The 20,677-nt window shown below is 52.8% G+C and overlaps 1 protein-coding gene across 2 annotated transcripts in view; it reads left to right on the top strand.

Annotated features, from left to right (window-relative positions):
• Window positions 1–20,677, top strand: part of Unc5b (unc-5 netrin receptor B) — a 67,777-nt gene that overhangs the window by 35,592 nt on the left and 11,508 nt on the right. Inside the window, exons 2-8 of one of the 2 annotated variants that reach the window (XM_038342264.1) lie at window positions 12,410–12,637; window positions 15,288–15,431; window positions 15,761–15,864; window positions 16,549–16,729; window positions 17,444–17,611; window positions 18,198–18,362; window positions 18,563–18,595. In XM_038342264.1, coding sequence (XP_038198192.1) covers window positions 12,410–12,637; window positions 15,288–15,431; window positions 15,761–15,864; window positions 16,549–16,729; window positions 17,444–17,611; window positions 18,198–18,362; window positions 18,563–18,595 — 1,023 coding nt within the window. The remainder of the gene's footprint in view (window positions 1–12,409; window positions 12,638–15,287; window positions 15,432–15,760; window positions 15,865–16,548; window positions 16,730–17,443; window positions 17,612–18,197; window positions 18,363–18,562; window positions 18,596–20,677) is intronic. The other variant, XM_038342265.1, reaches the window with a different exon arrangement.

Genomic DNA, 20,677 nt, shown 5'->3' with positions numbered 1-20,677 from the left:
ATTCTGAACCCTGGACCCCATCCTGGTGCTCAAACCCTGTGTCTGGTCTCGAACATGCTAAACAAGGTGCTGCCACCTAGCAACACCCTGGCCCGAGACCTGTTTAAAGAAAGAGGACGATTCCATTGGGCCTCCCAGGAAGCAGCTTGCAAACTGTAGGGCTCTTGAGCTTGGCCAAGCCCTACCTGCTCTTTGCCCTCTATCATTACCGGCAGGGACACATGCTGTAGGCCTGAGCTGAGGATCTGCCCTTGCTGGCTATGTGGATGGCACCAAGTTGTTTAAAGCCCTGACCATCAGCTAAGTAAACAGGTGTGCTGTGTCATCTTGGTTGTTGCCTAAGGCCTATGACCCTGGGCCTAGCTGAGAGCCTTGCAACTGAGAGTCTCAGTTGGTGTCCTTGCAAGTCTGACCTCTCCCATGGATGGGAATGTTGGCGTGGGTGGGATAGGGGTGAGGCAGGAACCTAATTTCAAAGCAGTACAGGCCTGGACTCTCAGTTCTCAACTCTCCCAAGACCGCAGCCCCCAGCCTGAGCTGGCTTCTCCATCAGCTCCTCGGCCCTCCCTTTAACCAGCCCCATAAAAAGGGAGCAGGCGGGCCTGGAGTCCCGCTGCAGACTTTGTAATGTGGCTTGGAGGCGGCCCCTGCGCCTTCCAACCAGGCTGTAATTACGGCTGGCACCAGACACCCCCTCATTACCAGGGCCTGCAAGGAGCACTCTAATTACAGCATGCAGGCCCGGCTGTAGTGGCTGCAGGGGCAGGCCACAGAAGCAGCCTGCCTCTACAGGGAGGCACCCTGAGCTGACTGGGGAGTGGGGGCTGTCCTTGGCCTATGAGTACCCTCCCGAAGGCTCCTTATTCCTCTTGTCTATGTGGGAAGGTGTGGCCTCCAGAGAGTCCAGAAACTTCAGTACTTCATGCAAGAGCACTTGAAGCATCTACAGTATACAGAAATGTCTGGAGATGTGGCTCAGTTGATGGATCAAACGACCTTGGCATGCAGAAAGGCCTGGGTTCGATCCCTAGCCCAACACAAACTGGTGTGATGGTACAGGCTGGTAATCCTAGCATTCAGGAGGAAGAAACCATGTTTAGAAATTCCCGGTCATTCTTGGCTACATAGTGAATTCAAGGCTAGCCTGGGCTACTTGAGACCAGGCCTCAAACAATGAAAAATATCTACCGTATGCCAGGCTAACCCAGTGGCACTGCAGTAGACAAAGAAATGCCTTCATGCTATCGGACTTTTAAAAATGAAAGCATTGTGTGGCCATCTGAAGTGGTACATTGGGATCTCCAGGCCCCGTCCCAGGATCTTTAGATTGCTCAGTGCCCTCATACATGATATACGTTGAATGGACTCTTGTGGAGAATCTGTCCTCTGGGACCCTGGAATCTGGATACTAACAAGGAAGCATGCCAATGCCGATGCATCCGAACTTAAGGAGTCAATTGGGCGATGAAGAAAGATAAGCCAGAGGGAGGGCAGGACCCCAACTGGCTGGGGCGAAGGGTATAAAAGGGTATTTCAGTCAGAGCAGGGCTCTACAGAGGAGACTTTTCAGGTGAGGCCTGAGGAAGGATCCAGGAGTAGCCAGGCAAAGGACAGCAAAGCAGGAAGCGACTTTCCGCCCTCAGATGCTGTCATGGTCAGACTCGGGCACCCCTGGTGGAAGCGACAGAATTTCGGCATGTCGTTCGTACAGCATCGGCCTAGGAATAGACATAGACAGATATACTCCAGGACCAGCTCGGCCCCGGGGCTGTGTGACCTTAGGCCACTCACATCCTCTGAACTGTGACGATCCCATCAGTACCTCACTCTGCCCTGACCCTGAAGCCTGAAAGGAAGTTGCAGGTTTTGTGCCTTCGAAGGCCACCTCTTGGGAACAGCGAGTGGATGCTTCCAGGGTCGAGGCTGAGAGCTAGCTAGGGCTGGGAGGGAGCTAAGGCTGACCAGTCCCTGAGTTATTAGGAGCCACCCGGAAACAGGCACAAAGGGAATTGTCTGGAGCCCCACGCAGTCCTCGGCTCCCAGCTGAGAACAATTGGGGAGGAAAAGCAAGGCCTTTTTGTCCAGGGCCAGCGACGAGACAGTGACCAGTGACTTTGCTGGGAAAACGCTGGAGTTCTCAAGCTAAAATTAGCCACCTCCCAAACCAAAACCTCCGCATCAAGGGCAACCCAACGCTTCTATTGTTTTGAATTTTGAATTCCAGGGGACTTGGGGAAGCTGATGGCCGTCCCCTCTCCCACATGAAACGGAACCACTCTTGAGCCTCACAAAAGCCCACTAAAAGAACCAGAGGATGGATAGTCTGAGAGGGAGTGCAACGGGCTGGCTACTCAAGGCCGGAGAGCTTCAGGTTCCCCTAGTTGAGAGCCTCCCTTCCCCCAGTGACGCTGCCTGTGCCCTGGGCTAATGAGGGACAGGTGTTTGAACTGGGAGGAAGTTCAGGACATTTTAAAATATAGTTCCCTGTTCCTTTCAGGGGAAGCAGGCTAAGGGGGCACCACTCTTTGCTGGTGGCCCATCCGCTGCCTGTGTTGGACACCTGACTGTGACTCTTAGCTCTGCCGTTTAGTCACTGTCAGTGACCTCAGGTAAAACAGCAGTGATGGCTCACATTGCAAAGTTATGGCAGCGACTGAGGTGCAATGTGTGACTTGGACGGTAATGGAGATGTGGGGCTTCTAGTCTCATGCCTTCTGGTGTTGCCTGGGGCCACTCTACGTGCCTCCTCCCATGTGTGTCCCTGTGGCCTCCTCACTGGATGCCCCACATCTTTTTAACAAGTGAGAGTTCGTTTTTCCCAGGGAGGACAGGGCATTTGTGCAAGGAAACAGGGACCAGAGCTAGCACCGTGTGACCGTGCCATTCCTTTTGGTTCTGTGTGAGAAGTCTCCTGCCGACCCTCCCAGGGGCTGACCATGATTGATCTAAGTTGATCTGATGCAACACCAAAGGGCTTAAAATGCATGAGGTGGAGGGACTCGGGCTTGGGTGCTGACTTTCCTCTTCTATGAACGTGGGCAAGTACCTGAATCCCCCTGTGCCCATTTTCCACCTGCAAGGGCTTGTGGGAGGATTCTGTTGACTGGTGAATGTTGGGTATAGAGCCAGGGAACAGCTCTGCCTCTCAAACTGGCCTGGTAAGCCATTAATCCCAGCTTCAGTGGTGTTGTTAGCCATGGTAGCCTTCCTGCCGCCACCCCTAATTAGAAGGAATGGAGTCCCCACCCCCAAATACCAACTTTGCTGGTACTGTCCAGTGACTCTCCGTAGCCTGGAGGCTTTTATGGACCAATCAGGGAGACCATGTTCTGAGGCTCCTTTCCCCTTTTGTAGGGAAGGGGCAGAGAAAGTTCTAGAAGGCCAGTATCCAGGTGGTAATCAGAGGCATAGCCTCCCTGATGGTCCGGCTCTCACCATGCAGCCAGCAACCTTACTGTTTTCGGTACCTCTGGGGTTCCTGGCAGGTCTCTGCCCCAGCATGTTTCTGGTGGCTCCTCTAAGACCCCAGGGAGTTGGCACATCTCTTTCACACTTCCTCCCCGTGGGGGAGCTCCTGGGCTTCCTTTCTGCCCAGCCTGTAGCTCTGGCTCCCTGGGATTCACGTACTCCCACCCACTACTGCTCTTCCCAAGTGCCCTAGCCATCCATGTGCCTTAGTGGGCTTTCACTCTCTGGCCCCCAACTACCTCAGAAGTGGGTACAGCACCGACACATCCATTCTACAGATAAACAAACTGAGGCTTCGGGAGATTAGCCAGCTGGCCCAGAGTTACCCAGCAGGCTAGCAGCTGACCAGAGACTGTTCAAGTGTTTTTCTTCTTTCCTTATTCCATCCAAGAACTCCATGGGTGAGAACTGACCAAGAACCTGTTAAGTCCCAGGTTTAGGCCACGAGGAGGGGGCATCAGAGATGGGGCCAGCTCCCCTGAAGTGACAGTGGGCCCATGCTCACACAGTTTCTCAGGCTCCTGCTGTCATCCCCCTGCCCTCCTGCCCTCCCTCCACCCTCCGCCTGCAGCTCACTCGGAAAACCAGGTGAGCAGGCCCAGCCCTGAGCCAAGGCCGCCTGGCGATTACATCAGCAGGTGCAAACAGGCGGGCAGAGCAGGGCCCTGTGTCCCATGGGGGCCAGCGACAACTCCATCTGCCCCACGGAGTCTGTTTCATTCCCTTCTTCCAGCTTGCATCAGCTTTTTGCAGTTCATGTCATCACAGAGCAGGCCAGGCAGAGGCTGGAGTGGGGGTGGAGGGAGGCCCTGGAATCCTGAAGCCGTCTATGAATATGTTAGCCCAGCCAGGCATGGTTGCATGCCTGAAGTTCCAGCACTCAGGAGGCAGGAGGATTGCTGCAAGTACAAAGCCAGCCTGGACTACATAGCAAGACCGCTGCCTCAAAAAACCAGACGCTGATGGCCAGCACCCTAACACCCCTTGGAGCCCCGCCTGTCTTTCTTCTAGAGGCAAGGAAAGAAATGAGCAGCTGATGGGGTAGGGGGTAGCGCAGCTGAGAAGAGAGCTTTAGCCTTCTGAATTTGACAAGCCCAACATTTTGACACTGACAAAGCAAATTGAAACAATCCCATCTCCCAGATGAGAAAAATCAAGGCCCAGTGGGCAGTGGACTCTCCAAGAGCAGCCGTGATTCAGACCAAGAAGGGCACAGGATGGTAGGAGCCTGTAGAGGAGAAATTGCTATGGTTGTGGGACATAAGTAGTTGGTGCGTGCAGCATAGGGGAGGAAGAGGCCATGCCCATGCAAGTATGAAATTCTCAGATAATAGTAATAATAATCAAAGCCATCAAGGCAATAGTAGGAATGGGGTGGTCTTTATTTTCTTTTTTATTTTCCCCAAACCATTCTTAATGCCATGGCACGTGTGGTTACCTTTATAATGAGAACAGACTCAGTAAAGTGTTTCTACTAGAAGCAAATGAAAGGGCTTTTTGTTTTTTTAAGACAGGGCTACTCTGTGTAGCATCTCATACTGTCCAGGAATCCTCTTTGTAGACCAAGCTGGCCTCAAAGTCAGATATCCACCTGCCTCCTTCTCCCAAGTGCTAGGATTAAAGGCCTGTGCCACCACCACCCAGAGAAAGGTTTTAATTTAGTTTATTTATGTAGAGTCAGGGAATTGAACCCAGGACCTTGTGCTTGCTAGGCAAGTGTTCTTTTGCTAAACTTTGCCCCCAGCCCTAAGGAAAGATTTTTTTTTTTTTAAAAAAAAAAGTTCCTTCTATGCCTCTGGGGGTCTAGTACCTGGGGTCTTCTGCTCTGTGCAGTGTGATTTAAGACCAAAAATGTGCCCTCTCTGGTCTCAGTGACCTCTGAGGATCCAGTGTTTCAAAGGTGCTCGGTCCCAGGGCCCAGGCACTCCCTGTACCCTAACCGCCTCCCCAATTCCAGAGAAGCTGGCCAGCACAGCCAGACAAAAGCCTGCCTCCCCAGTGGGCCCAGCAACACAGACAGGGCCCCAGGCCCTCAAGAAGTTTGCTTTATAATGACCTTGGTATCTTTAGGGACTGTACTCCAAGGGCACAGTAGTGTGAGCAGCACTTGGTGGAGATCGGAATGGGTAATGTGGGGAGGTTTGTCTCAGGAAGGCCTTGGGAGGGTCACAGCATTGGAGCTGAAATGGCTCCCCAAGAGCTGTGAACCTGGGGAAAGGCTACATTTCAAAGAGGTAGAGGTAGGGAGGGGTGTCCCAGGGGCTCTGGATGACTCTAGTGCAGGAAGTGAGTGGGAGTCCAAAGCAGGATGAGGAAAGCCATTGGAAGGAGAGCTGAGGACTCTCAAGACCACCCCAGTCATGGAGCAGGGTGGGTCCAGGGGTCAAAGAAAAAGCAGCAAGTTCAGTGTGTGTGTGTGTGTGGGGGGGGGGAAGACAGTCTGACACTGCATGCAGGGCGGGAGATGGCAGGAAGGAGGAGGGGAGTTTGCCATGTGGTCTGAAGCATCAAGTGGGTTATCCACAGCATCTGGGTCCACTGAGCATTAGGGGCGAGGCTGTGGGGTCAAAGAAAAGAGTGCCAAGAACATTCTTCCCACCCCCCTCCAAGGTACCAAGAGGACACTTCCCACCCCATCCACGGTACCAGGAACACACTTCCCACCCCGTCCACGGTGCCAGGAACACACTTTCCACCCCATTCACAGTGCTAGGAACACACTTCCCACCCAATCCACGGTACCAGGAACACACCCACCCCGTCCACAGTACCAGGGACACACCCACCCCATCCACAGTACCAGGAACACACTTTCCACCCCATTCACAGTGCCAGGAACACACTTCCCACCCCATCCACGGTGCCAGGAACACACCCACGCCATCCACGGTACCAGAACACTTCCCACCCTGCCCATGGTACCAGGAATATACCTACCCCATCCACAGTACCAGGAACACACTTCCTACCCAGTCCTCCAGGAACATTCTTCCCACCCTGTCCACGGTACCAGGAACACACCCACCCCATCCACGGTACCAGAACAATTCTCCTCCTGCCCACGTGAGCAACTGAGTGTTTGGTGGAGTCTGACATTGCAAGTCAACAAATAAAAAGGGGTGGGAAGGCTGGCCATGACCTGAGAAGGGGTGGCAGTATTAGCATAGTGACCTCAAGGCTGGAGTTCTGATGTCTGGAGAAAGAGTCATGGGTGATTTCTGATGTGGGATGCGTGAGCCTGACAGTAGAAACAAGTTTGAGGTGCCCACAAACAGCTCTGGAGCATGGTGGAGTCAGGCCAAGAGGAAAGGGGCCCACATGGTGGGCGTAAGGGACTGAGGCCTGGTCCTCACCTCTGAGGAGACAGAGGAAGCTGTTCCCACTGGCCCAAAGGAGCGTAGTTGTGAGCCTGGGTGTATCCTTTGACTTTTGTAAGCCTCAGTTTCTGGCCCTGTAAAATGAGATGCATGGCTGATGTGTGTGGTACCACAAAGGTTTGTAAATGCCCTGAGGGGGATTGGAGATCCTTTTCTTGACTAGGTGAAATGAGAGCCCTTGGTCCCCTTACCCATAGAGGAGAAAGGTGACAGTGTGTTCTCGTAGCTCTGACCCCTCCAAGCCTGGCACTGAAGTTAACTGTAGGTGTCCATGCCAGGGAGTCCAGGGTTCAGGGGAAGTGCCTCTGTGAATTGGGTGGCCCAGTGACTCAAGGACTGTGTCCATTCCCACTCTAGCCCAATGCCTGGGCCTCGGAAGAGACCTCACAGGAGCATCTGGGCTCCTCAGGTTCTAAGTTCCTGCCCCATTGGCCCTCTTGGAAAGTCCAATTCCTGTGGTCATCACAGGAAATGACATCACAGGCAAGGATGGGTCTGTGGAGGGTGTGGGAACAGGACTGGGTGAGAAGCCTTCTTTGTTAGGAACAACTTGGTGTCCTACAAGCTGGCCAGCCCCCATTTGTCATCAGCAACGGGCATTGTGACAGCCTCTGAGGGGGACCGCAGCCTGAACCCCATAGGAGCCAGGGCCAGATGGAGGCAGAGCTTTGTGTCCAGGGAGGAGTCTGGCCTGTGGAGTTTGTGTTTTTAAAACATAATAATAAGTTGGCTGTCTCCTCCAATTCTGCCTGTTTCCCACTGTGCACAGCGGCCTGCAGTGAATGGGAGAGATTTTCCATGCAGTGGGAGTCAGGTCTGGGAGAATCAGCCCGGTGTCCAGAAGCTGAAGAACCCCGGTGATTACTGATGATAAATGTTCCCAGCGTGGGGCAGCTCTGTGCTTCCCTCCCTTCCCCGCCCCCCCCCCCCGCCTCCTTTCCTCCCTGTCTGTGCCAGCCAGCCCTGGACACATGGCCCTGCTCTGCTGTGAATAGATGCCTAGAACCGTGCCAGGGTCCCTCAACTCCAGGGACAAAGGCCAGTGATGGAGGTGTCGAGACCCTCCCTACCAAGCTGCAGCTTTGTACTGGGACCTCCAAAGTCTGGCCTCTAAAAGAATGATGGGTGCTTGTATTCCCGTGTGGGATGCTGGTCCTATCCCTGCATCCTGCCACAGCTGGGCATCTTTCTGGCACTGAACTCTGATCTGACTGCGTTAATTTGCTATGTGATGTTGTTGGTTACTCCCCTTTCTGAGCTGGTTGCATGCAGATCTCCACACCAGCCTTCTTTAAGGGGTACAAGTGACAGTGGACCAAGGAGCCTGAAGTGCAGGTTTCCAGATCCTCCCACCTGCCACACGTATCGCGGTACCGCTGTTCTCAAAGCATACTTTTGTCTAGTTCTCAGGTAACCTTCATGGTCTCACCTGAAGCGAACAGACCAGAACTGAGGCTTGGGAGGCAAACCTCCTTCTCCAGTCTCCTGGTTCAAACTGAACCAGGTCAGACCACCAGCCCACTCTTGCCCGAATTGAGACTGGGGTCAAGGTCACCACAGGGGAAGCAGAACTACTCACCCCTCATGAATGACAAGAATGCTTGAGCAACTGGGATTGGTGGCACATGCTTGTACCCTAAGCACTCAGGAGTTTGGAGCAGGGTGGGGGGGGGTTGCAGATTTGAGGGTAGCCTAGTTAGACTAAAGGAAGGGAGAAAAGAGTGAGGAAGGAAGGAAAAGAAAAGAGAGAGTTTGGGCTGGGACCTCTGGGAATCTGGCTTCTTTTTTGGTTCTCTGCCTCCTGCCTACTCTAGTACCATGGGTCCTGGCACCTCTGGAGCAGGTGTCTTCACTACCAGCATAGCCCAGCTCTAGGGGAGAAGCCTGTGGAACACATGATCTTGCCATCCCCACTGCTTTTCTTCAACACCCTGACATGAACACTGAGATCCCTTGGAAGAATGTGGTACATCCCTTGCCCCCCAAAACAGCCGGTAAAACTGCTAAGGAGCCTCAGGGCTCCAACAGACAGTGCCGGTGAGGCCCACTGGCTCCATACCTACCCATATGTCCGTGGCCAAGAGAAAAGGGAACCTGTCTCTAGCAGGAGCAAGGATGGTGGGTGGACTCAGACCTGTCCTTAGAGATGGGTTGAAAGAGGCGGAGACCTCCCAAGGTGTGCACACCCAAGGTGTGACCTCCAAGGTTAGTGTCAGGACTGGAATGGCTAACCAGTGGCATCTAATAAGAGTAGCTGTTGGTCTGTCAAAGTAGTCTAGGGGAGAAGGGTCTTCCCGAGTTCCTGAAAGTGTGTGTGTGTGTGTGTGCGTGTGTGTGTGTGTGTGTGTTAAAGTTGTGGGGGGCAGTGGGACTAGTGGCATTTAAATCACCCCCACAGAGCTCTCATTCCGTAGGGACAGGAAGTTAAGAGTGAGACTTGATGATGCACACCTGTGGTACTGGCACCTGGGAGGTGGCTCTCAGGAGGACCTGGAGTTCAAGGTCACCCTCGCACACCTAGAGTGAGCTGAGCTCCATGCCTGGTCCCACCCCTGGCTAGAAGGCCGCTGTTAAGTAGGGAGGCTAGAACCACTAACTTAGGGCTGCAATCACCTTACTGTGTGCCATGGCACCTCAGGGTGCTGTGGAATATTGTTTGAATCCTAGGGAAACAGTGGCAGAAGCTGTGGGGCAGCTCACTGTGCCAACACTAATGTTCCCTGGCCCTCCTTTAGCTGGTCATGTTGCTGCAAAGCTGGGCAGTGAGGAAGACTCTGTGACAGATAATGTCCCCTCTACTCAGAGAACGTGTGCTTTGCCCGGCAAACGCATCCCTGCCATCCCAGTTAGTAAGCTCTTGGAATGGATGAAAGTGTGTGTGTGGTGTGTGTATGTATGTGTGTGTGTGTGTGTTGGTGTGTGTGATTGAAGTGTGTCTGTGTGTATGGTTGATGTGTGTATGTGTGATTGGTGAGTATGTGTGTGTGTTTGGGAACATGCATGTGTGTCTTAGAAGCTAGGAGCCACAGATCCACATGTAAGAAAGAACTTGAGGTGTTATTTGTTTTTCTGAGTCCAGGTAACCCATACTTAAGATAAATTTTCATATCTGTAGCATGATTAATAAAAACTCAGAGACAGATACTGGGGTTCAACCTGAAAGTCAGAAAAGCAAAACATCCAGCCACTGGCTCTTACTTCTACCTCAGTACAAAATGGTGATCCTGCCTTCAGGAATCTCAGAATGAGACTGAGCCTGGGAACTGTCTCCTCCCGATTTATATTCCTCTCTAGAGCTGGGATTAAAGGCATGCCTCTCTACTGCCCGGTTTCTATGGCAACCAAGATGGCTACTGGGATTAAAGGTGTGTGTCACCACTGCCTGGTCTGTAACATTGACCAGGATGACTGTTTTACTCTCTAACCTTCAGGCAAACTTTATTTATCAAAATGCAAATGAAATATCACTACACATAGCCACCCATTTCCCTGCAGATTTCATTTTCCTTTGTGGATGAGTAAAACCCCACAGGGTGTGTGCGTCACGTTTTCACTGACCGGTCGGTCATCCACAGTGGTGGCATCTGTGCTGATTCCACTTCCTGGCTATTGTGAGTAGGGCTGTGATGACGTGGTTGTGCAGTTATACTGAGTATTTTTCCAAATGGCGACTGAGCTCTTAGGAATAAATTCATGCTGAGTTCCTTGACTTGTTGGGAATTCTTGGTGGCCCTTGTGATGCCATTAAAACTGACTAATCTACTGCTACTACACTAGAAAGTGTAAGCGACTCTATCGAAGGTGGCCATGGGGGGGTGGTATCTAGGGGCTAGGAAATAGCCTCTAAGCAGTGTCGGGCATAGGAACCCCAAGTACTCCATCCTTGGCTAGTGCTACAGGACCTGGTTGAGGCCACCACACCTGAGCCCCCTCGTGTCCAGTCTGGATGTTCTGTTTCTTGGGTTCAAACCTTAGCTATTTATTTGTTTGCTTATTTGTTTGTTTATTTATTTATTTATTATGTATACAGTATTCTGTCTGTGTGTATGCCTGCAGGCCAGAAGAGGGCACCAGACCCCATTACAGATGGTTGTGAGCCACCATGTGGTTGCTGGGAATTGAACTCAGGACCTTTGGAAGAGCAGGCAGTGCTCTTAACTTCTGAGCCATCTCTCCAGCCCCATACCTTAGCTCTTTTGTATGATCTTGAACAACTTGCAGTGTTTCCTATATAAAATGAGGACAAGCAAGAGAGTTGTTGCAAGAATCAGATAATTCGACTGTTCCCAAATCCTCAGTAGCTTGTGTGGACAGGGCAGTGTGTCCTTACCAAGTGCCAGGTCACTTTCAGGACCATTGTGTGATCTTCAGAGCAGCCTGATGGGAAGCTAGCGCTCCCCTCCCAGTCCTTCCTCAGCAGCAAAAGAACAGGACACCCATCAGGACACTCGCTCTGGGTCTCCTAGAGGATGCTGAGAGAGGTGGGTTCGCGCCCCGTTGGCTGGTTTCTTGGTTGTGCATTGCACCCTCCCTCTCCCCCGCCGCACCCCACTAAAACCAGAATCTTTTGTCCAGGTCTTGTCTCCCATAACAACCCCAACCTTAGGAGAGCCTCCTGTTGCACACAGAGAACAAACAGACACATTTTATTTATTATAGTCTTGTAGACCGGGTGTCCCCTGCCCTTCTGGCTGCCGCGGGATTCCTTAGGACCATACACAGCATTTTGACTCTGAGGGACAAGTGCATGATCCCTATTTAGGCCACCCAGGACCCTACTTCCTCAACAAGCACACGGCTGGTGGGAGGGGCCGCATGCACGCCTCACCCTGTGCTTGATTCCACTTTCCCAGGAGTTGTGAGCAGGGAGCACAAGCCCCCCACTGCTTGTCCTGAGCTGCCTGATTGTGCTGCATTTGTGATGCAGAGCCAATTTTCCTAAGTGAATTGTGACCAATCATAGGCCTGGCCTGCTTTCCTCCCTTCCTGTTTGTCTCACCTCCCAAGGTGCTGTTTTTTCCAGGGACACAGGCGGTTCCACCAGGCCACGTGGGGGGGACGAGGTGGCCACCCGCCTGGCCTAGCTGTGTGCTTTGAAGGTTCTCTTCTGTTTTGCTAAGGGTGTGAGCCTGGGAGGAGGCTGCAGGATGCTTAGAACCCTGGGCTTGGCGCCACCACACCCTGCCCCCTCATCCCACCCCTCCGCTGGTCCTGGATGCTTCTGTGTCACCAGCCTGCCTGGCTGGGGCTGGTGGCTTTGGGGCAGAGTTGTCCTGCTTTGTGTTTTAGCCTCAGCCTGTGTATTGAGGCTTCACTGTGGGAGATGACTGAAGCCAGGCAGAGCCAGGGTAAGAGATGGTGCAGTGTCCTCTCCTCTGGTCCTCCCGACTTCCAGTTAGAAGGAAGAAGGACCACTAGCACCCCCAAGCCCTCAACGTCTGACCTATTGGATGCAAAGAATGATGGGGAAGCCACGGGCTCAGTGGACCTTGTATGAGTGACAGCATGTCCCCAGGGTGAGGGGTGTCCAGCCCGTACTTCATGATGCTTCCTCCCTTACACAGGCCTTCTTGACTTAGGTGGCCAAGTCCTCCCAGACTCCTTGCCTTCGGCACCCGCGGAGCAGCTGCCTCACTTCCTGCAGGAGCCTCAGGACGCCTACATTGTGAAGAACAAGCCCGTGGAGCTGCTCTGCCGCGCCGTCCCCGCCACACAGATCTACTTCAAGTGCAATGGCGAGTGGGTCAGTCAGAACGACCACGTCACACAGGAGAGCCTGGATGAGGCCACAGGTGAGGCTGGTTCTGCCTGGGCTCCCCCAGAGACGCCACACAGCCACAATGCTCCTCTGGGCCTCAGAGTCCCCTCTGGTTCCCCAGTTAGCTACAAGCCCCCAGCGGGGAGCTAGTTCTCCCCCATCCTCCTGCACAGTGGCCAGTCTTGCCCTTGTGCACCAGACAAGATTCAACCCTGCTGTTGTCATTCCGGAACTTTCCATTGGGGAAAATGGTGCCATTTTTTTTAGTCACATTCATGCTGTGCTTCCCTCAACAAAAGTTGTTCTTGGTATACTAGAAAAGGCTCACCTGTTCTGAGCAGCCCTTGTCAATCCATCTGGGACCAGAAATGTTCTAGATTTTGGAATTTTTTTTGACTTTGAATTTGCCCAGATTGTGAATCAGATAGCCCCCCCAATTAAAAAATATGCAGCGTCCAAGTTTTCCAGACCTGAAACTCCTGCAACGCCCCATCAGCACTCAGAAGGTTTTGGTTTTGGAATAGGACTTAATGGTACAGGCTTGTGAGCTTAGCTACTCAGGAGGCCAAGGCAGGAGGATGGCAGGTTCAAGTTTTTGGGACACTGTCTCAAAAAGTGAGAAGAGGGGTACAGCTATAGTTCAGTGGTATAGAATGTTTGCCAATATTCACAGGGCCCTGGGTTCAATCCCCTACATAACAAAAAATAATAAAATAAAGTTGGCCGGCAAGATGGCTTAGTGGGTAAAGGCGCTTGTCTTACAACTTGGCCTCAGTCCCTGGGCACACAGAAAAAAACGTCTTCTGGCTCCAGATGCATGCTGTGGCACATAGGCACCCACACCTGCAAACACACATGTGTATACACACACATACATGCATACACACACACACACAGAACTAAATGTAAACATATTTTAAGTAATAAAATTTTGCCAGGCAATGCTAGTGTGCATCTTTAATCTCAGCACTCAGGAAGCAGAAGCAGATTAATCTCCTTGAGATTGAGGCTAGCCTGGTCTACAGAGCAAATCCCAGGATAGCTGTCTCCAAAAAAAAAAACCAAAAAAAAAAAAACAAAAAAAAAACCAAACAAACAAAACTAATTAAATTTGGGGAAGCATTTTGGGGATGCTCTATTTTGTAAATATTGCATGATCCATCAAACAAGTGGTACTAGAATGCAGCCCAGACCCTAAGGAAGGAAGGACAAGGGCCCTTCCTGCTAAGGTGAGGCCCGCACTGCTGCCATGTGGAGCCTCAGCAGCTCTAAACACCTCCCACAGGCAGGCGAGCCCCTGTGCTCCTGGCTCAGAGAAGGTGCCTATCGCTGGTCCTGTCGCTGGTAGAATGCTTTTCCCAGAATGTAGACCTAGGAAGAGAGCATGCACAGGTGCCTCCTGACAGAGGGGAGACCCTTTTCCTCCTCCTTCTCTTTCCTGTTTGTTTCTTTTCCTTGGTCATGGTTGTTCCCTTCTTGGTCTGTGTCTTTCCTATTTGTTTCCTTCTGACCCTGCCACCTTCTCTCTCCTTCAGTTTCTGCTTTGCCTTGATTTCAGGCCCGCCCAGATGTAAAGCCACACCCCAAACTTAACCACCACTGGGCTCTGCTCCAGAGGTTCAGGCTCAGGTGTGAGCTTGGTACCGGGATTCTAAAATAAAAAGACTTGATATCCCACTCTCGTCTAAAATCTGAGGAATAAATGAATTAGAAGCAAAACAAAACGAGCAGGCCTGTCAATCCCAACCTCTGAGAAGCTGATGCAGGAGGATGAAAAGTTTGAGGCCAGCCCAGGTCCACATTCTCACTATGCAGAGAATAGCTTAGCCCACCATCCATACGATATCACTCTGACTGTGTGAGTGTGGGCCAGTCACTCAGCATCTCTGAGCCCATGTGCTTCTTTATGTTAACATGAGGTCCCAGTGGGGAGGCAACAAGATGGCTCATGTGTAGTGCCAGGCAGGGCAGGGAATCAGCCGTCTGGGCCCTGCCAAACCCCTCTGTATTCTTCTTGGGTTGTCCTGGCCTCTTACAACTGATCATTACTTCTTTGGCCTGTGAGTCACGTCTCATCCCAATCAGGGCCAGCCATGAGTTCTAGCCCAAGCAAGAGGCAGTTTGCCCGCTGGGATCCTTGGATGATGACCCATGGTAGCAGTAGCAGCCCCATGATTCCTAGTAACAGTGCCAGCGTGGCTCTTGCTCCTACTGTTTATCAGGAGCACATGGTACCCGCCAGCCCTGAGAACTGGGGTTCTGTGGTGTCCCACTAGCTGTGCATAGTGGCAGTGGTCCCACAGCCCATGGAGAACAGCTGTGACAAGAGGGTCAGACATACTCGCGGCTCCTGCCTGGACCGACCAGCAGGTAGCCCAACTGGGAAGCACCCCCGGCATAGAAGTGACAGTAGAGTCTCAGGCAGGGGACAGTGCCCTGAGGCCCTGTGGTGGAACCTGGGTCTTTCTGCTGAGGGGTCTATGGAACATGGGCATTCTTTGACAAGCACAGGCTAGCCAGGTAGTGAATGGGTCTGAGGATACCAAAGACTGGCGTTAGCTTTCAAACAGACCTGGGGTTGGCTGTAGATAGCTCCAGGTGGATGCCGGTCAGATTTTGCAGGGGATAAAAAGGAGTTAGTGTCTTCCCTAGCTACTGAGGACCCCATCTTCTCTCTTTTCCAGGCTTGCGGGTGCGAGAGGTGCAGATCGAGGTATCAAGACAGCAGGTGGAGGAGCTCTTCGGGCTGGAGGACTACTGGTGCCAGTGTGTAGCCTGGAGCTCTTCGGGAACCACCAAGAGTCGCCGAGCCTACATCCGCATTGCCTGTATGCTACCTTGATTAACCCGCCCCATCTCCCTACTAATGTCAGAGAGAGAAATATCCATTAAGGGGACATGTGCATGCCAGCTCCTGTGGACTCTTAGACTCAGAAGCCAGGCCTCCTCAGGCCCCAGGGTTCCCAGCAGCCCTTGCCACCTGTGGAGGGAAGCCAGCAGCTTCTAGGCAAGGTCCCAGAGTGGACCCTGTTTCTCCAGGTGAAGGCAGCCTGTAAACAGGTCCTTAGGTATACTCTGCCCCCTAGTGGCCACAACGGGCACTTCATGCTCCCGTCCAGCACTTGCCTGAGAGTCTTGAAACTCTTTTCCTCCACAGACCTGCGCAAGAACTTTGACCAGGAGCCTCTGGCAAAGGAGGTGCCGTTGGATCATGAGGTCCTTCTGCAGTGCCGCCCACCAGAGGGAGTGCCTGTGGCTGAGGTGAGAGGGATATGACCAGCCAGGCAGGGCACTTACCAACAGCTGCGATAACACAGCCTCCAGACCTCTGCGGTTCTGCTTCACCGCAGGATGGGCCTCTTACTCGGGACTCAGCTTTCAAGACCCCAAACTTTGTACTGGTCTCCTAGGCTGCTTCTGTGCCCTCCTGGGTGGGGGGGATTGCTACCTGATGGGCTCTGGTTTCAGCAGCCCTGCAATGTGGGCAAGGCCACCCCTTTAGAGACGGGAGGATGAGGTGACCATCTCTGTTCTGGCTGCTAATGAGTAGCAGAGCTGAGGACTGAGCCCAGGGGTCCTGCTGCGGAGGCTGCAGCTTTGAGGAGCTTGGGAGTGGGGTTAGGGCAGGCACTCGCAGCCTGTGCGTGTTTGGTACTTCTCTGAGCCAAGCATGTCACGTTCGCTCCTTCCCCGTGGGGTGGGTGCTATTCAGGGTCCATCTTGCAGTTGGTAAGATTGAGGCCCTGGGTCTCCTAAGATCACTCTGCTGGTGAATGATATTTCCCACAGTGATATTGGTGTCTGTTACTGCCAGGCATGACCCTAGGCATGGATATAGGCAGGACCGGTATTCTAGTTATGCCTGGACCCCTCCTCCCCTCTGCAGGAGACCTATCCCCAGTGCCAGCAGGCAGACAACTGAGCCCTCATTGCTCCCCTCCACAGGTGGAATGGCTCAAGAATGAAGATGTCATTGACCCCACTCAGGACACCAACTTCCTGCTCACCATTGATCACAACCTCATCATCCGCCAGGCTCGCCTGTCAGACACGGCCAACTACACATGTGTGGCCAAGAATATTGTGGCCAAGCGCCGGAGCACCACCGCCACGGTCATCGTCTATGGTGTGGACGGGTGCTTTGCTGGGGATACACTGTGCTTCTCCTGGGTGCCCTCTGTGGTGGGAGCTCTCAGTTGCTAGGGGGAGGCCTGAGGTAACACATACCCCTATCCTGATCTCCAGAAGGGCCAGTGGGCCCCCTGAACTGTATGGAGAGGCAATCTAGAGAGATAAGTGAGCAAGTCAGACACTCTGGGTCCCCAGCCAAGAGCACTTCCCTATTCTTTGGGCCCCTTGGCTACTTCTCAAAATAGACCCACGTCTCCTGACTTAGGCCCAAGGTAGGGCTGCAGCCAGATTGCCACACTCAAGTCATTTTGTCCCAGTAGAGGTAAGGATGCGGTTCAGGCCTGCATGCTGCTCTCTGCTCTTTTCTTTGGGCCCAAGGATGGAGAGTAGAACCATAGTGGCGGTAACTGGAATGTACTAGGAAGTCTGGTCCTAGGATTCAGTCCCAAGTCAAAGCCCAGGTACCCCGTCACACACTGGGTGACCTTGGTTACGTGTTAACCCTCCAGTCTTCCTGTGTCACTGTATAATAGGCCAGGATGAGACAGTGACCTCGTAGTTCCTGTCAGGTTCCAATTGTGGTGTCTCAGTGCCCAGTCCCATAGGTGAAGGGTTCCAGCCAGAGTGGTTGGGTTAGTAAAGGTGGGTGATGGGTTTGAAATACCAGGAGGAACCCCAATCCGTGCTGTGTGATGGCCCATCCCTACAGTGAATGGCGGCTGGTCCAGCTGGGCAGAGTGGTCACCCTGCTCTAATCGATGTGGCCGAGGCTGGCAGAAGCGTACGCGGACCTGCACCAACCCAGCCCCACTCAACGGAGGGGCCTTTTGTGAGGGACAGGCCTTCCAGAAGACAGCCTGTACCACCGTGTGCCCAGGTAGGAGTCATATGCCCTCCCAGGCTCCTTTACCTACGGGATGTGTGCAGAGTTGGATTGCCACCTTCCCCTGAGCAGCAAAGTGTCCAGACCCCAGGTCCTCAGCATCCTCTGTCATCTCTAGCATCTGAGTCTGTCCCAGGCTGCTGTAGAGCTGGAATCAGAGGCAATGAGCTAAAGCTAGATAGGACTTCTGGCTTTGAGAGCTCTTAGGGGCCCGGAGAACTTCCTGAATGTATCTGTTGAGATGCCTGCTGGCCACAGCTGTTCATCCTATTAGCGACCTCCTCCCTGTCTGTCTTCTCCCTGTCCATGCCCATCCAGCTGTGCTTGTCCTTGGTGGTGTATATGAGACTTTGTGCTGTTTTCTTACCCGGGTTTTAGGCTGTGTACCGGTAACCTTAAGTATCTTTGTTCTTGTCCCCTGAGTGCATCTAACTGCCCCTAGCCTGTGGCTGTGTGGACATGGTATCGATTTGTTGATTGGCACGTATGTTGCGTACGTGCGTGCATGCATGCCTGCGCTGTTGTTACTGTGTCTGTGTTGCCGTTCGCATACATAACGGCACGTGCTGTGCCCCCACAGTGGACGGAGCATGGACCGAGTGGAGCAAGTGGTCGGCCTGCAGCACAGAGTGCGCACACTGGCGCAGCCGTGAGTGCATGGCGCCCCCACCCCAGAACGGAGGCCGCGACTGCAGCGGGGCGCTGCTTGACTCCAAGAACTGCACCGACGGGCTGTGCGTGCAGAGTGAGTGCTCGGGAGTCAGGTGACAGACCCCTCTGCCCCTGCCCAGCCTTGGGCCGCCGTGCCCACCCTGAGCAGAGCAGCCCGCAGGGCCTCTGTCCGCCCGCACCCTTCATTTCATCCATACCGTGCCCCCGTGACCTTCTCCATCCTTCCGCTGTCACCCGTGTCATCATCATCTTTCCCTTTATTTCCCTTGACAGATAAGAGAACTCTAAACCATCCTAAAAGCCACCGTAAGTCCCATTTCATGACTGTCCTCTTTCTTCTGGGGATCCCTGGCTCTCCTTGGCTGGCTTTCCATGGGTGTGGGGTGAAAGGCAGGGAGAGCTGACACTATCTCCCCCAAGTACAACCCCATGGGACCCCCTGCACCTCATGCATTTTCCACAGTCCTGTCACAGAGAGGCGAGCAGACAGAAAGACCCCAGGACTCCCCCTCACCCTCCTGTTACAGAATAGGAAACTGAGTCTCAGAAAGAAGATGAAATGTGTCCAAGGAGCAAACCGGGAAGTAGCAGAGCCAGGGCTTGAACCCAGATATTTTTGTGGCCAAAGCAGATGGTCTTAATCATCGTCCCTCCTCTCTGAGACATGCCAGGAGATGGCGTCATGTCTGTCCACCTCTGTTCCCCACACTGTACCCCTAGCAGCTGGGCCACACTTCCCCAGTTAACTCTGGCCGGCACCAGTAGTATTGCTCTGATTCAGCTCCCAAGGGACTCCTCCTGCCCCTAGGGCCCTTGCCACTGTGACTGCAATATCAGGGCAATACAACCTCTCCCTCAGATCGGCCTGTGGTAATTAAAGAACAATTTCAGATCATTCTGGAATCATAAAACCTGCAGGGAAGTCTTCAGCCCAGTGCCCCGAGAGGCCAGGCTGGTGGCTGATTAGAGAGTATAAATCGCCAAGTAAGTGGCCCCCAGTGCAAGTGAGGACATTATAGTGCTCCAGCCAAGCTTAGGGAGGAGCAGCCTGCTGGGACAGGAGCCTCTGGAGAGAGGAGGGAGGTCAGCTCTGAGGAAGAGTATCAAGCAGCTCCCTGGTTGCCAAGATACTCTGGGGAGTCCTAGTGAGGACTGTTAGGGAGAAAGACGATGTGGAAAACGAGCAGGTTCACAGAGCTGGAAGCCATGGCCTTCTATGCCACGAGGCATGGACTCCCTCACGGGTGTAGACGGCCAGGTCTTGGAACTCAGGCTCCATCTCCCAGAGTTCCCCTGTTTTTAATGATGTATGAAAGCTTCTTGGAACTCCCAAAAGAAGCAAGGTCAAAGAGCAGCCATCCAGCGGCCTCCATCTTGACTGTGCCTGAGTTGGCTGCTGTGATAGTCACTTAACACAGGTGGCTTTTAAAATTTATACTTGGGGGCTGGAGAAATGGCTCAGTGGTTAAGGGCATTGCCTGCTCTTCCAAAGGTCCTGAGTTCAATTCCCAGAAACCACATAGTGGCTCATGACCATCTGTAATGAGGTCTGGTGCCCTCTTCTGGCCTGCAGACATACACACAGACAGAATATTGTATACATAATAAATAAATATTTAAAAAAAAATTTATACTTGGGCTGGCGAGGTGGCTCAGTGGTTAAGAGCACTGGCTATTCTTTCAGAGGTCCTGGGTTCAATTCCCAGCAACCACATGGTGGCTTACAACCATCTGTAATGAGATCTGGCGCCCTCTTCTGCGTGTGGGCATACATGGAGGCAGAATGTTGTATACATAATAAATAAATAAATCTTAAAAAAATAAAATTTATATTTCACTTAATTAAAAGTAAGTTCATTTAAAAAAAAAAAAAACCACAGCTCCTTTGTTACTCCCGTCACATTTCAGTTTTCAGTAACCGCATGTGCCTGTGTACTTTGAGTGCACAGGGGATGGCGTGGACAGCATATTCCCATCCTCATAAATGACCTGCAGACCCTGCCTCTGACCATGCCACATTCATGCCTGGCCATGAGTAGTTATTTGCAACCACAGCCCCCTGCTGGAGGAAGGAAGTGTAGCCATGGGCGGCCTCCCCCAGTTCCATCCCTGTTCGCCCATCTGCGCACCACCTCTCCATCCATTGCTCTGCTTTCACCCACTCCTTTTGCCCACTCCACCTCCCATCCTTGGCATAGTCGAGGAGACTGCTTAAGAAGGTTTCGGGGAGCCAGGGCCTTTGGTCATATGGAAGTGGTAGGCGTGGAGAGAAGCTTTGTCATTTAGGTGGAATTGTGCGCCCTCACGTTTCTGAGCCTCACACCATTGGCTCCTCAACAATGAGCTGTGAGTGAGCTTATGAATCAGGCCTATTGGTTCTGTTACCTT

This window comes from Arvicola amphibius, chromosome 9, assembly GCF_903992535.2.
Source record: "Arvicola amphibius chromosome 9, mArvAmp1.2, whole genome shotgun sequence".
Lineage (NCBI taxonomy): Eukaryota > Metazoa > Chordata > Mammalia > Rodentia > Cricetidae > Arvicola > Arvicola amphibius.
This window is presented reverse-complemented; position numbering and strand designations above follow the sequence as displayed.